The sequence below is a fragment of the Cavia porcellus genome, unplaced genomic scaffold (genome assembly GCF_034190915.1).
Source record: "Cavia porcellus strain 051 isolate PalLab524CR breed Dunkin Hartley unplaced genomic scaffold, mCavPor4.1 scaffold_20, whole genome shotgun sequence".
Classification (NCBI taxonomy): Eukaryota; Metazoa; Chordata; class Mammalia; order Rodentia; family Caviidae; genus Cavia; species Cavia porcellus.
Window position 1 is genome coordinate 48,701,873 of NW_026947503.1, and position 17,057 is coordinate 48,718,929.

Sequence of the window (17,057 nt, forward strand, 5' to 3'; positions counted from 1 at the left end):
TGTCTATCTCATTAGATATTATAAAGTTGGACAAAACAGTAGAGAACAAGACCAATAAAACTTAGGCATTGTAAACATTACAGGACTTCCAAAGAAGACAATAGTCAAACCAGAATGGGTATCTTAGTGAATCTTATTGTCTTCAAAGTAGTTGCCTATGTCTTCAAACTTGATACTATCATATAGAATGGAACAGAGTCTAATCAGTCAAAACAAGATCGTGGGAGTACTACGGGACTTCAAAACAAGTTAATAGGAAATCAAAAAGAGTTACTATTTATATATCCTAATTTTTTGAATTTTTTCTTTAATTAAGACAAACATAAGAAATGACTAAATAATTTTTTTAAAACAATAAGGGGGAGATTGAGATAAAACAGGACATAACAATATAACAATAGAGGTCACAGCATGACTGTTTCAACAACCTAGTACTTCACCACCATATAACCCGACTTAATAGTAGTTACCATAGTGTCTTTTTCCTTGAAATATTTGGATAAAATTTCATATACTCTAGCTTCAAATATTTTCATATCAAGAAGCCCAGAATAAAGCCTTTCTAATTAATGAGTGAAAACTTTATAAGGCTTCAAGGCCACCTAATGGGGAATCATGATTACCGCATATTTTTATATATTTGAATCATTACTTACATTAGGGAAACTATTCGGTATTCACACATGCGAGATTGATTTATTTCACTTATGAGTATGGTCTCAAGCTGCGCCCATTTATTGATAAATATCTCAATGTGATCCTTCTTTGTAGCTGAATAATACTCCATTGTATAGAAATACCACAACTTTTTTATCCATTCCTCAGTTGATGGACACTTGGGTTGTTTCCAAGATCTGGCGATTACAAATTGTGCTGCTATAAACATAGGTGCACATATATCACTGTGGTATGATGCTTTCAGTTCTTCTGGGAATATGCCTAGAAGTGGAATAGCTGGAATAAATGGGATTTCCAGTCCCAACTTTTTGAGAAATCTCCAGACTGATCTCCACAAAGGCTGTACCAGTCTACACTCCCACCAGCAGTGCAGGAGAGTTCCTTTTTCCCCACAGCCTCTCCAGCATTTGTTGTCGGTTTTCTTGATCCTGGCCATTCTTTCAGGAGTGAGATGGTATCTCAGTGTGGTTTTAATTTGCATTTCTCTAATGACCAATGATGATGAGCATTTTTTCATGTATTTATTTGCCATTTGCATTTCTTCATCTGAGAATTGCGTATTCATCTCAGATGCCCATTTTTGGATTGGATCTTTGAATTTTGGAGGTCTGAGTTTCTTTAATTCTTTATATGTTTTAGACAAGAGGCCCTTGTCTGAGAGAGAGTTCACTAAAATCTTTTCCCAGTTTGTGGGTTTTGTTTTCACTATGCTGGAGATTTCTTTTGACATGCAGAAACTTTTTAATAAGAAGTGGTTCCAGTTATTGATTCTGGGAAGTATTTCCCATGTGGTTTGAGTCCTGTTCATGAATTCTTTACCTACTCCTATGTCTCCAAGGTTCCTACCTAATTTGTCTTCCAATAGATTTAGTGTTTCTGTTTTAATATTCAGATCTTTGACCCATTTAGATTTTAATTTAGTACATGGTGATAGACATGGGTCTAGCTTTAGTTTTCGGCAAATGGAGAGCCAGTTTTTCCAGCACCATTTATTAAAGAGACTGTCGTTCTTCCAGTGAACCTGCTTGGCTCCTTTATCAAAGATAAGGTGGTTGAGTGTGTTCGTAGTTGTGGAGGTGCATTTTTACTGCTTACCAAAGTTGAGCACCTTTTCCAATGTCTGTAAAAAATAGCTTTCTTTAGGGGGAGTGACTTATTTGTGTTGTTTTCCCTACTTACTGCTGAATTGTTTCTGTTACTCCTATTGACTTGTAGGGTCTCTTTATATATTAAAGAAATTAATCATTGTCAGTATTAAGTAATTTTATGATCTCCTCTAAGGTTGCAGCTTGTTTCTATATTTAAATTGGACAATTTTAAATATTTCATGCAATCAAATTTGTCAATTTTTCCATTATAATTATTTTACTATTTTGTTTAAAAGGGAAAACTTTCCCAAAAATCATGTCATATTTTCTTTGAAAAATTTTAAAGATAAACTTCACTCATGCTTATCTATGTTGCTTTTACTTTGGTACATATTGTGAGCTAATGACCTAATTTTATTTTATTTTGCATAAAGATAATCTCTCTAATATATTTCTATATTTTATATGCATGTATTTGTTATCCTGCTCTCTGTGGTTGACCAAATCGTCTGCTTTCCTATTCTAACTTAGTTCTCAGTTCCTATAGCTTAGTTCCTGTAGCTTCTAGGCGTCTTACACATTCACGTTGAATTTTTGAGCTTATTCTCCAATTTCATATATTTTTAAAGTTATGTTTAGGCCTTTTTGTTCCCTATGAATTTCAGGTGAACTTCAATGAAACTTGATAAGAGTGTGGACTATTTTGTGGAAAACCAATATGTACTTGACTCTCCTTTGTCATAAGTGGACATATGATACCTCTCCATTTATTCAGTCTTTCTATATTTCAAAATAAGTTTGTAGCTTTCTCTATAAAATCCTGCATGATTTAAATTTTATTTATTTATTTATTTATTTATTTATTTATTTTGTGGTTAAGAATAGAATTTTTCCTGTTGCAGTTTCAATTGATTATACTGACATAATATATTATTTTAACGCTGATCTTATAAGCAAATGTATTCCATGTGCTCTCATTATCCCAAATTGTTGGTTTGTAGATCCTCTTGAATTATATATATATATATATATATATATATATATATATATTCTATTTTTCTTACTGCTTTGGACAGGATCTGCACTGAAAGTATGAATTCCTGAAGAGAGGTATTAATTCTTTATCTTTGCTTTGTTTTCTAGATATTCACAGGAATGTTTCCTTTTTTTTTTCAAATCCATTTTATTTCAAGGAAAGAAAAAGAAGAGAAAAAATTAAAACAAAATTTCAAAACATGTCAATCAGAGGGCAACAATGGTACACATGTTGTGTATTGTCATCCCCAAATTATTCACTCAGAACACAAGATATCTTCATTCATTTTTCCAGACAATACCAGCATAAACCCTTCTCTTCAGTAAATTCAGAGAAATCAGTAGTATAACTATCTTAACTGGCATACAGATATAGATAGATAGATAGATAGATAGACAGAGACAGAGATATACATACATATGTTGTTTCAGCTTCTAACACTAGTTTACACATGTGTGTCTTATTTGTTTCACTTACAAGTATGGTCTCAAGTTGTATCAATTTGCCTATAAAAGTGTCTAGTTTATCCTCCTTTATGGCTCAGTAGTACTTCATTGTATAAAAATATTACATCTTTTGTATTCATTCCTCAGTTGCTGGGCAATTATGTCGTTTCCAAAATCTGGCTGTTACAGCTGTGCTGCAATAAACATGGGTGCACATATATCACTGTGGTATGTTGTGTTTAATTCTTTTGGGAAGACACCCAGAAGGGGAATAGCTGGATTGTGACCTCTAGTCCTAGATTTTTGAGGAATCTCCACACTGATTTGCACACTGGTTGCAGCAGTCTGCATTCCCACCAGCAGTGGGAAGTTTTCTTCTTTCCCTGAAGTTCCATGCAGCATTTGTTATTGCTTGATTTCTTGATAATGGCCAGTCTTTCTGGGGTGAGGTGCGATCTCAGTGTTGTTTTAATTTGCATTTCTCGAATGACCAGTGATGTTGTACATTTTTTTCACATATTTCTTTGCCGTTTGCATTTCTTCATTTGACAAGTGTGTATGAATCTCATCTCAGATTCCCATTTTTGGATTGGGTCTTTAAATCTTGGAGGAATTTTTTTTTTTAGTTCTTTATATATTCTTAATAGTAATCCTTTGTCTGAGGAACAGCTGGCAAACATTTTCTCCCACGTTGTGGGTTGTCTCTTTACTCTGTTGGTTTGTTGTGCGAAAGCTTTTTCATAGGCTGAGATCCCAGTTGTTAATTCTTTGTAATAGTTCTCACAGGCATATATCTAAATAATTCTCCATTTTGTAAAATCTTTGTTAATATATTTGTGTTTACACTGTTTATCTAATTAAATCTTACTAGCTCAATTTGATAAGCAAGCTTTAAGAGATATTCATTGAGTGATCACTATCTACAGACATCATATAGTTGGGATTTTATAACAACTACTTATCTAAAAAGTAGCTATCATGGCCTACAATTCGATTAAATCAACGATCCCAGCATCGTCAATATTTTACTTTAAATTTCAGATTATTTTTTAACATTGGTTTTGGATGTGTGAACATGTGTGTATATATGTAACTTCTATTGAATTCCGGTTCTTCTTCTGAAAGACTTGTAGATTTCCCCCAAAAGGCTCAGTTTTTAAGGCATCATTCTAAATTGATCCTTAAAGAACTTTTCTACTTATGTGAATTCAGCTAATACTGACATTTAGACAAATTTAAGATCTTTGTTGCTATGTCAAGCTAGGAAACAGACTACTGAATCAAAATAATCTTACTACATTCAGCTGTTTCTCATTTAAGCTTTGGATGGAAAAAACATCACTATTTGGTTTGCTGTTTAACTGTGTCAAAGGCCTCCCACTTGTAAAAAAAAAAAATTCTTTCACTCTAAAGAATTCCTTCAAATCTGATTTGCCTTTTATGTGCCTTTGGTTGTGTTTGTGGCTATTATATGAACTTATTATTTGCTTTGCACAGACAATTCATGGACTTGTTCCTGGGATCCTAGCATCTCACAGGAGACATAAGGTTTTCTGAGAGTTAGGTTCAAATAATGACAGCCTTGACACAGAACACTCCAGAAAGTTCAAGAAGTGTTTTGTCATAAGTAACTTTCCTTTGAGATATTGGATTCCACTCAGTAAGGCTATAAAAGTTCTTCCTATCATTGTTCTCTTAAAATCAGCTGGTTCTGGCTAAGCATTGAGAACTTTATTTGACTTGATAAACTGTCACTCAGTTTTGAATAGGGTAGCTTCCCATTTTTTTTGTTTTAGACTTGAATAATTATAATAATTCAGTTGAGAAAGGTCTGAGTAAGAGATAGTTTGTAAACACAAGATATGAAGGTTATGACATGAATTTCTTATGTCAAGGAGGGATAGACAAGCATTAATTTTATTTGTAACCTATTATCTAGGATGATTTCTGACTAAGGTCTATAGAAACTTTGTGTGTTGGTGGAAGTTTTATGACTCTCTTAAATCCAGAAGGAACGATGAACCTTCCAATGGAGGAAAAGGAAAGTTATTGGCCTCTGATTGATATGACATCATGATTAAGAATATAAACTGTAGGTGCTGAGGATTTAGCTCAGCAGAGTAAGTGCCTGCCTGGTAAACGCAAGGTCATGAGTTCAATCACTGGTACCCCCCAAAAAAATATATATATATATAAACTATAAGGTAGATAGAAATAAGTAACCTAAAGCAAATAATTCTTTTAAAATACAAATTTCTCAGTTGTCAAACTGGAGTTATGTAAAAGGAGCCTATGACAAGATTACCATGAATGCAATCAACCTGTGAATGACGTTATTTAAATGTCACAGTGACAAATATTGAGAAAGTTGAAGGATTATTTGTCTTCGTTAGGAAAATAACAATAATCTAATCTCCTAGAAGTCACATACACAAAAGACTATAGTTAAGCTTCAACTAGCAAATATTTATTTATTGAATATATCCACTTCATCTAGGATGTGCACCTCAGCCCACAACACACCTAGTACTGTATAAAGAACTAAATGATAAATTTTTTTTTGTCTTTTTTCCTTTTTTTTTTTTTTATCGGTACTGGGGATCGAACTCACGACTGCCTGCTTGCAAGGCAGGCGCTTATGCCGCTGAGCTAAATCCCCAGCCCCTAAATGATAATTTTTAAAGTATATTTCTAGATGTAATTGTCAGAGATTGGATACTCTGTAAACAAAGACGATTTCCTGATAATTTTAGTTTATAACTAAGTAAAATCTTTTCCATTCTCATCCTTGTCCAGCTCTTTTTAAAAACCAAAATCTCTACTCTGCTAAGCCACACTTTAATATAAAATCAAGTATGATGCAAAAATATTTTCCAGAATATCTATCATAATTGTTTTCCAACTGTCACTGATGTTTAGCCACTGTTAAATGGCAGCTTCTCTAGCTTTCCCCACTGCTTCACACGGAGTTGTTTATAATTTAAATAGAGGTCTGGTGTGTAGATTATTTTTAAAACCACTTTAATTAGTATTATTTAAGTCTTTGATGCCTGCAGTGGGTAATACAGGGCCAGTACTGTCACCTACATGTCATTCCTGCCCCTACCACCTATGCCCTTCTTTCCCTGTCACAATAATTACATTTTCAATATGACATTTTCTATACTTCTGAGCATACTAATTACATAATTTCACAAATGTCATGAGTACTGTCTATCAAAATATAGCATACGCCCTGCTCCCAATGACTATCCAATTTGACTTATAGTACAGAATAAACTAAAATTGTTTTTGACTGCAAAAGCAATGCTAATTTTTAATTTAATAGTATTAATTATCTGAAATATCCATAAAATTTTCTGATAATGTGGTTCATCATTTAATAGGTTAAAATATTTGTTTTCCAAAGGTCTGTTGTTGTTGTTATTGTTGTTCTAGATCAACTAACCAAGAATAGGAGTTTTATTATTCTGTGAACTTAACATAAATACATCTCTGTTTGTTTATAACAATGTATAATTAGGATATTGATATTATATATTTCACAGAAAACCTCAGATATTTAAAAAATAGCTATTTTAAGTCAACTGTTCCATTGAAATATACATTTAAAAAGTCTCCAAGTCCTATGCAGCACCTGCATAAAATTTTACAAAGGTCCTACACATGTAACCCAGACCAAAAAATCATAAATAGGTGCTTTTTTAAAGCATGGTTTTACTCCCAGTATCAAGAGGTACTTTACATGTGATTGTTATATAAAATATTTCATGTGAATTTTATTTTTCATTCTGCAAAACACACTATTTCCATATTACTAAAAAACAAAAGCTTTCAGTGGCAGAATATGTCATATGCTAATATCTTGGAATTTTAAAAATGGTTTTTACTGTTAATTTTATTTCTTTGAAAATGACCTTATAATTCCTTATGAAGTGGTTATGGTAACTGTTGAAGGATGAGAGGGCGTTGTCTCGGTAAAACTTTGCTGTTTCATTTTTATATTAAACTTCCAAATGACATCCGCACACCTCGAAGGGAAATTCTTTCCCTGCACGGAGTCAGTACTAACCCTGCCTCTTCTAAACACTGCGCCCACTGTACCTCAATGCAGTGAGATATCTGTGTGTCTTGCGGTCAGAGGGAGGCAGATTAATAGGGAGTGCTAGCTGGAAATTTCTTCCCTGTTATTGTTCCCTCTCTGCAGCTGATGGCTAAGTTAATTCTCTTTAGTTTTGTCACGCTCTAAAGCACACATTGCCAAGCCATAGTAAGCTTTATGAGGAAAAAAAAGAAGCAATAGTGTCCATCAAAGTCTTAAAGTTGCATTTTTAAACTTTGGCTTGACCTGATGTGCCATTCAAAAAAGCTTCAAAAGATTATTTTTTAGAGAAAGGTTCAATATGTCCCGAGGCTATCGGTTTTGAGTTAAACTGGGTGAAGTAGAAATATTTTACTCATCAGCTTTGCAGTCACAGAGTTTGCCTCAGCTAGAACAAAACTGCTCAGGCATTTAGAGAAAATTAACCCCCCATCCTGGCGGCCAGATGTGACTCGTTTCTGATGAATGCACATGAGTGGGCTGAAAAATCAAGGGACTGTGAAATTCCTGTCAGGTCCGTACAGTGCAGAATGGGCCATTGACTGCTTTCTATATTTCCCTCCATCATTCTTCTTGAACACTGCCATTAATTTCCTCTCCTACTCTGACTTGTGTTTTTCCCCTCCCTCTTGCCTTTAGCTCTGTCAGCTGCAAAGAAGGCTACACGAGCAGTGGCAGGAGCACTTCCAACTGGTGGTCCTCTTCAGCCGGATGAAACTGGCCAAGCTCCAGAGATGCTCTCAGGAGACTGTTCAGAAAATATTAGCTGTGCAGGTAGGTGATTGCAGGGAAGTAGGAAAGATCGTTCTGATCTAGATTGAAAAGCAAATGATGGGTAGTGTGATGAAGCATTAAAACCATATCCCATCAGAGTTTTATAAATTTTTAACCTCTTTAATAAACTGGGATTGCATGAAGAATGAATTCAGTAAGTTAGCACATATACCATGCATGGTGGAAAAGAAAGAGCCGATTTATTTCTCACAAACCTCAGGATGGATTTTTTTTTAAATATCCTTGGTATAAATGTATTTTGTCAAATGTATGGGCTTTGCAGATGCCTTTCAGCTGTTTAAAAGATCAACATCTTAACTTGCAATTGTTGGGCAAAATTTGCGTCAGTGAGAAGTTCCTTTCTGTTTATGTTATTTAGCTACTGCCCTCCTATTTTTCAGGAGGGAAATAGGAGGAAAAATAGGAAACCCTCCTATTTTTCAGGAGGTTTGTTCTCCCAAGCAGATTTGCAGGTAACTGACTGAAAAATAAGCCACTTTGGCTTAGAAAGTAGTTGTGACTCTAGGTGCATGTGACTTTTTATTACCTGTATTTAGATCTGTGAAAACAATTAGTGGGTCAGTTCATTGCCTGTAAGTCTGAAATAATTGTGAACCCCAAATTAACTTTGTGCAGACCAACACTGAAATATTACTTAAAATTGCTTCCAATTAATATTTTACAATTTCAGATGTTACAAGATTGGTTAAAGATGATGTCCCCAGGGAAACACACACACACACACACACACACACACACACACTTTTCTACTAAAGAAAACCAGAATGCCCCTTCCATGAAAAATGAAAATAACGCATTTTAAGACTACAATGTTCAGTAAGTCACAGCACAAGCGAGAAAGACTGAACCCCAAACCATGCATGTCTTTTTATAAACATTTAGTTACACTTTGTTTCTTTTGCTACAGTAGAGAAATATTTTGCAGAGCATTTCTAAACCTACTAATCTCTTTCTGATTTCCTTTTTGCTGATGTCTACTTTTAGTATTTTCTTCTGAGGAATATGTATGCGTGTATGCATGTGGGTGTGTGTCTGCTGTACATATGGCTTTTGTGAGAATGAATCAAAACAAAGTATGGAAGCAACAGGAGAAAATTAAAGGTAAGTTTTGAAAAGGTAGTAATTATGTATAGGTTAACAGAAATGTGCATACAGACGGGAATACAAACCACAACTGGATTGGTTTGGAAATCAGAAGCACCCAGTTTTCCTTAAAAATGTCTATAAACACATAATACACTAAAAATTACTTGAAGTCCCAAGCCTGGTGGCACAAAGCTGTAAACACAATATGAGAATCATGAGTTGAGATCAGGCTGGGCTATATAGTCTTAGTTTAAAAGTGAGTTTAAGGCCCACTTGATCTATGTAGTAGGACCCTATCTCAAAATCAAACAAACAAAATTATGGGTGCCTATGACTTGTGATTCTGTTTTAGGTATTCAGGTGTTATCTATGTGTTCTAATTAGTGTCTTGGAAAATGTCCATATTTCTACTAAAATATAAATGTTCTTAAATGTCTTATAATTGGTAAATTCTTACCTGAGTCAAAATGTATCTTTCAGACATCAAAGATGTCATTCAAATATTCTTAAAGTGAATTCCTAACCCAAAGTCTTCCATAAGCCTTAATTTTTCATCAGGAATTCAATCTTTTACTAACCAAATCTTGATTTTAAATGGCTTATCCATATGACTGTTGCATACGATAAAAATTAAGGGACAGGGACAGGCTAGAGTGGGTGACAACTTGACTACTAAGGACCTAGAAATGCATTAGCAAGCTTCAGTTGTACTTAGGAAACTCGAGGAGCATTGATTAATGGTTCTTTTGTTTATCTACATGAGACACTATCAGTTTAGTATATTTTAATTCTAGCCTTTAAATAATAATATAAAATATAATTTTCATGATAATACCACAAAACTATGGAAACGTGTAATTCTGTAGGGAGAGAAATCAAGTCCAAAACCTTCAGCGTGGCACACAGTGACTTCTGTGACCAGCTCCTGCTAACTTTCTGGGCTTCATTTCCTGCCATCTGTTTCAGCTATTCCAGAATTCTAAGTCATGAAACTTGCTGTTCAAACTCCTTTCCCCTCCTATTTTTGTATTCTTCCTTCTACAACAGTCTTCTTTGTCTTACCTGTTTAAAAACACCTGACGCAATCCAATCACCTATTCTGTCTTTTCCCAACCTGCTTCTGTCACATACATTAATTGTTGCCTTTCTTACCTCTTACTGGACCCTAGACACGACATTATACTGCAGCTGGATTTTCAGCTCTTAATTCTCCCAGCTTGATGCTGGACCCTCCTTCTTAACAGTTCCTAAGCTCTTTCTGCCCTTTATACTATGAGAGAAATTCGTTTAATCTCCCCTCGGTTGTTCTGAGGGTGGATAATAGCAGGGTGGATAAGGGAGTAAATTGGGTAGCTCCAAGCCCCTCTCCACTTTTCCTTTATTATCTTCAATTTATTAAAAGAAAAGCATGATAGTGATTTAATATATTTGGAGAATCCATGGGTATCAGTGTACACAGCTTGATTCAAAGTAGCTAAACATCGCTTAACAGACCAAATGTTATTACTTCCCATTTCCATCAGATTTCCCCTGCAATTTCTTTAAGTATCAGTGTTTGGAAATTTAATTAATGTTTTATATTTTCAAGCAAGTATTAGAATAATGCCATCAGATATTAGTAAACTGTTAGATAAGAATATTAGTTGGTGAACCTCCTGAAACATTAAATGCATACAACAGATTATTGAGTAAAAGCAATCTAAATGAATGTTAGACAGGAAAAGTATGCTTGGCTTCAACCTGGGACTTCAATTCATGGAGCAATTCTTTGAAAGCCCAGAAACAGGCAGAGATTACAAAGCTGTAGTTGGTAGAAACTCAGGTGAACCATGTAAGTGTTTGAATTATACAATCAAGCAGAAACCAATAAGATGAACGATAAATAGAATGAAGAATTGACAGGTTTTACTTTGCAACTGCTTGTATGAGAAAGATTTGGGGATTTTAGTTGACCACAATTTTAATATGAGCCAAAGTAAACTACTACAAAATTGGAGCCAACGCCACAACATAGCTATATATGGCAATCATTTAAGAATTTTTGGCTCTCTCAGTGAATGGTATATTTAGTGCTATTATTACTTAATTTTTACTCTCATTTTTCTTTTTTATTTTCAATTTAATTGTTACTATCATTTTTCTTTTTATTTCCAATTTATTTAATCTCATGATACGTAATATCTTTCTGGTATTGTATTGGGGGAGACTAAGCACTAGAATCATTCATATGAAAGAACATGGTGCAGCTAAAACATATTAGTGTCGCTTTAGTCTATTTCAGCAGAAATTCTTTTGTTTGGAAGGAGATGATAAGTCCCACTGAATTTTTCTTTGAATTGAATAAATATGAAGTATTCATACAGTTTGAACAATGAATTTGAGCAGTGTAGGTTAAGGGCCACATAACATTCCAGAGAGCAACAATTTAAGGAAGAATGGGGAGAGGAGAAATAAAGAACATTTGGAATGCTTAGCCATAGCAGGGAAAAGCTTTGGAAAGAAAAATACCTGAACCACAACAAACAAAAATTGACATATATTTTGATGAGTGCTAATGTAAATAGTGAGAGCAAATGATAGAAGAGGTTCAAAGAGGGGTTTGAACTCAACAGGATTAATGATCTACCAAGTATGGTTTTCCAAGCATGCACTAATGGTGTTCAAACACAAAGTATAAAACATGGGCCAGAAACATTGGGGGAAAGGTAATGCAGTACTCAGTGGGGAAGTGAACAATCCAAGAGTCAGCCCAGGGCACCTGCTTGGGCTTGTGCTTCTAGAATATTCCCATGACTTCCGTGCACACACATCTCTGCCTGCATCTCTGCCTGCTCACCTGCTAGCATGCTAGCCTTTGGAGGTCAAAATTATATGGGGTTTTTTCTTCATCTTTGTCTTCCTGGAAACACCTACATTTTTGTAATATGGTAAGTACAAAAAGTGTTCAGTTAGTAAACTGATTAATTAGTGATGATGATAACCTCAAAGGATTTTTGCCAGTCTAGGCATCTATAATTTTGTAGGTTAACAAATAAAAACACTCACTAGTTGCTTTGTGAGGAATTCTGATGGCATAGAAGCAATCTATTCAGTCATCTGATGAACACATGCACACACACACACTCACATACACACACACAATTTACCATTTACACATAGGGACAGCCCAGTTTCCTATGAATTTGGAAGGTGACAGGACAAATGAAGAAAAGCTGAAATATTAGGACTAAGATCAAAATCACTTAGCAATATGATATGAGAGAAAAACTCTAAAATTTGTTATTTTTTGAAGACAAAACAGTATGTTTTTGGAAAATATATATATTTTAAGACATTATGCTTGGACACTACATATTACAAAAAAAATTTGCTGGAGGAATAACATTAAATTGCTAAATCTCACTAATTCTAGGAAGTAACACAATGATATTCCAATATGGCTATAATAATTTAAGAAAATCTAAAGTGCGTCACACTGCAACTAATAGAAGAATGACATAGTACTATTAAAAATTGAGTACCTGGAAATATAGGAAAAAAGAAGGAAAAATATTAAACATTTAAAATAAAGTCAATATGTTAGTGATTATAATAACTGCAAATAGCCAGACGTGGGGGCACATGCTCATAATTCCAGTACTCAGGAAGCTGATGCAAGAGATTGCCACCAGTTTGAGACCAACCTGAGTTACATAGTGAGTTCAAGACCAGCTGAGACTACACAAGGAGAGCCTGTCTCAAGAAAACTACAATTAAATAAATACTTGCAAATGGTTTCCTTATACAATTAAAAGCTACAGATTCATAGACTAGTTAAAGCAAAATTTATGCACGTTATTTAGAAAAGATCCACTTGAGACAAATAGAAATAGTTTTAAAAGCCTGGAAAGAAATAATAAAAAGTTCAAATCTATCAAATGATTTAAAAAAAAAAAAACTTTGAAGCAAAAAATATAGGCACACTCAAATTTGAACATTTCTTATGTATATGCACATGATATCATAACTTCAGAATATATGAAGTAAGATCTGCTTAAAGTCAAAAGGAAACATTTAGTTTTCACTTAGAGTCTATAATACAAATGATAAATATTAGCATAAATTCTTGAATTTTTAAACAGTGAAAGGAAGAAGAGCTTCATGTATCAAAACCTATGCATTTTGATGCAGCTACAAAGAAAGTCAGTGTTAGAAAATGTCTCAATGTAATGTAACACAAAGGAAAAAGACTGTGTTTGTGGAGTATGTGCTAAAAACAATTGCTAATAAGCGTAACAAGATGCTCACTGTAATACAAGCATCAAAATATTTGATATCAAAATTTCCTTAACTTCATAATATTTTCTTCATAAATAAGGCAGAGATTCTCTGCAGATAAAGGACAAAATGATTAGTTTTGCCTGATAATATGATTTTTCTCTTATATAGGGAATAAACTAATAAAAACATCAAAATTGGTAAGATGGTTATTTACATGGCAACCTGAAAGATAAAACTCCTAAGAATAAACAACAAAAATTCAGTATTTTTTAGAGAGAGCTATCAAACAATGCTGAAAAAGACACAAGCAGAAACCTACAGTAATTGTATATCATTTTCATAGGTGAAGAGATCAGGCTGGAAATATACTAAATTTTTAATGTCAAAATTTTAGAAGTCCATAAATTCAATACAGTCATACTCAAAGCCCAAACAAGATTTTTTAGGAAAGTCAAGAATGTGATAATAAATGCATTTGAAATATAAAAATGCATGAGACCAGCTCTGACTTTTTTTAAGAAAAAGTATTGGGATGAGGGTGGGAATTTATAGTACTGTGTGGCGAAACATGTCGGAAACTATATTCAAAAGTGAAAACAACATGTCAGTGCAGGACTGCACAAAAATTTCTGTAAAATAGAATAGCTGATAAATTTTTAAAGGACCATGTAGTAAATATTTTTAGTTTCACAGGCCAAGACATCTGTGCTGCCCCTCCTCCACTCTGCCTTATAACGGGAAAGCAGTCAGGGACAATAGTGTATGTAATGTGTCCCAATAAAACTTTATTTACAAAATAGGCAACAGGCCTGAAGGTAATCCCTGGGTTGAGAATTCAGGAGTACCCTCACATCTGGAACTTAGAAAATTACCAAGAGCGAGATTCCAAGTTGTATATAATGAACATGGACTGTTCCCTTGCCAGCTGTCTAAGGGATAAAAGTAAATATCCAAAATATACTACTAATAATAATTTATTTTATATAATTGATTAATAAAGTCTCTCCTATAATACATGAGATATGAAATAATCTAACATACATATTTATAATAACCTATATTGTATATTTACAAAGATTGCAGAGTAAACATTTAAAATCTGTATCTTTTTAAAAATGTAGCAATTATATAGTTTTAAGGTAGCACAAGGGGAGAAAATCATTATAGAAAATGCAATTTAAAATGACCACATAAATAAAAACTTTTTCTTGAATAAAAATACAATAAAAAATCTATAAGGACCTTGAAAAACACTATGATACTAATAATAATGTATACTAATAATAATGTAATAATGTATAAACACTATGATACTAATAATAATGTATTAATAATGTAAGCATTTATTTGAGTCAATATGAAATAATACAACTCAATAGGAAAATATGCAAGTTTTAGAAAACAATGCTTAAGAGATATTCCAAAATAAAATGTATTTTTTTTTTAAGAAAAAATAGTCTCAGGCCATCAGACTTTTAAAAACAATTCATTAGAGGTGATAAAATTGTAAAATATCTGTCAAGGACTATGTGGTTCTCCTACCAAAATTTACAGTAATGTATTTTCAATAGAACAATTTTATACTTTACCTTAGAAAAATATTCTCATTTTTTATCGGTACCAGGGATCAAACTCACGACTGCCTGCTTGCAAGGCAGGTGCTTATGCCGCTGAGCTAAATCCCCAGCCCCAGAAAAATATTCTCAATGAATATTGTTTATTATCTGTGGGACTGAAGAGACTGATGAGGAAGAAATTCTTCCATGTTTGCCTTATTGATATAATCTTATTCTGCTTCATAATGCACTTATTAGACAATTAATTAAGAAAAGCCAGCATTGTGCCAGTCACTGTTAAGGTTACTGGGGGTACAATAATAAATCAATCACAAAAATCCTTATCCTTGTAGAGCTTATCATACCAGTGGGGAAAAGAAGGGAAGCAAGTTAACATTATATTAGTGCTATATGTGAAGAAGAAAAATAAAAAAAAAATAAATAAAAAAAAAGAAGAAAAATAAATTAGAGGTGTGGTACGTAATGTGACAGAAGAGGTACAAAATGCATTTAAAATTTTTGGCATTATAACTTATGTAAATAAATAAGTACCCCAGGCTAAATTTTTAAAATCATTCTTTCTAAACATTCAACTGAAAATACACCCATATCTCCTCCAGAGAGCAGTCTGAGTTTTGGTGTAGGTGGTTGGTGAGCTGGTTGATTTGTATCAAGTGGGTACAAAAACCGCATACCCCAAGATCACTATATTAGATGACACATTGCATACAACATGCCCTGCACACAATGAACGTCTCTTATTCACCTGACATCATTTTAAAGAGATTCTGAAAGTACAGCTTCTTGCAGCACAAGTAGTACAACCCTTGCCTAGCGTACACAAGATCCTGGGTTAGACCTACAAGGCAGCCCCCCCACAAAAAAAAAAAAAAAAAAAAAAAAACAGGGAAAAGAGAAGAAGAAGGAAAAGGAGGAAGAGGGGAGAAGAAGAAGGAGGAGGAGGAGGAAAAAGAAGAGGAAGAGAAGAAGACATTGTTACAGCTCACGTGAGACATCATTTTAACCTCGTGCATATTCAAGAAACTTCACAGAGATACACAGCACTTCTAGTCATACGGTGCAGTACAACAAAAGAAAGGCTTGGTTGACTTCAATTCTTTTGCTTTCTGCTTCAGCTTTTAAGGTATGCATAAGCCCATAAACAAAAAGAATTAAACAAATGTTCTTAGTTAAAGCGTTCAAATAAATGAACGACACTTTAGCCAAATATCTTGCTTTAGCTGTGAAATCAGCATTCCATTCCCATCCAAAGCTGATGATAGCTAAAAAAATAAATGCTTGTTGCCAAAAGTCATTTCAGAATCAGAAAATGTTTTCTGAAAGGGCGTTTATAACCTCATTTCTTGTATACCCCTACCTTAGGACTTATTCTCTCATTATCCTTCTATGGTTATATTATGCCTCTAGAATTTCATCCTGATTGATATGGCAGGACAAATTATCATAACAAACTGAAGCACAGATTTCACTCTGTACTTACTGAATACCAATACAGTACAAACAATGCATATCATGTTCTTTTATCTTAAGCAATTTACAGTTATGTTAAAGCATACCAATTAATTTCAAAATCTATTTCCTGAGTGCCTACTATGAGAAAGGCATTTTGCTAGACAATAAGAGTCTAAAAGCAAAGACAGGAGCTCTGTTTAATCTCACAAGGGAGCTAGGTATTGTGTAAATAAAAACAAGAGTTTGCAGAGGAATAGTTAGCCCAACAGACAGTCGGTTTCTTCTAAGGAGTAATTCCTAGACTACCTCTGAAAGTTGGTGGTGGGGTTGGGGGACTTCAACAGAAGGTGGAGAGAAAAGACAGCAGAATGTACAGAGGAAATCGCAAGCAGTTGAATATTATTAGAGCATAAAATGCAGGACAGGGAGTATCAGAGATGAAGAGGCAGATATAAAAATAATAAATAATTAGCAACATGGTTAGGTGTTACCAAGTACAGACAATAAACTTTATGGTTGGCCAAGAAGCAAGAGAAC

The 17,057-nt window shown here is 33.9% G+C and overlaps 1 protein-coding gene across 1 annotated transcript in view; it reads left to right on the top strand.

The window, feature by feature from the left end:
* Positions 1-17,057, top strand: part of LOC134471875 (coiled-coil domain-containing protein 178-like) — a 125,630-nt gene that overhangs the window by 81,636 nt on the left and 26,937 nt on the right. The window contains exon 2 of the mRNA XM_063232128.1: positions 7,990-8,124. Coding sequence (XP_063088198.1) covers positions 7,990-8,124 — 135 coding nt within the window. The remainder of the gene's footprint in view (positions 1-7,989; positions 8,125-17,057) is intronic.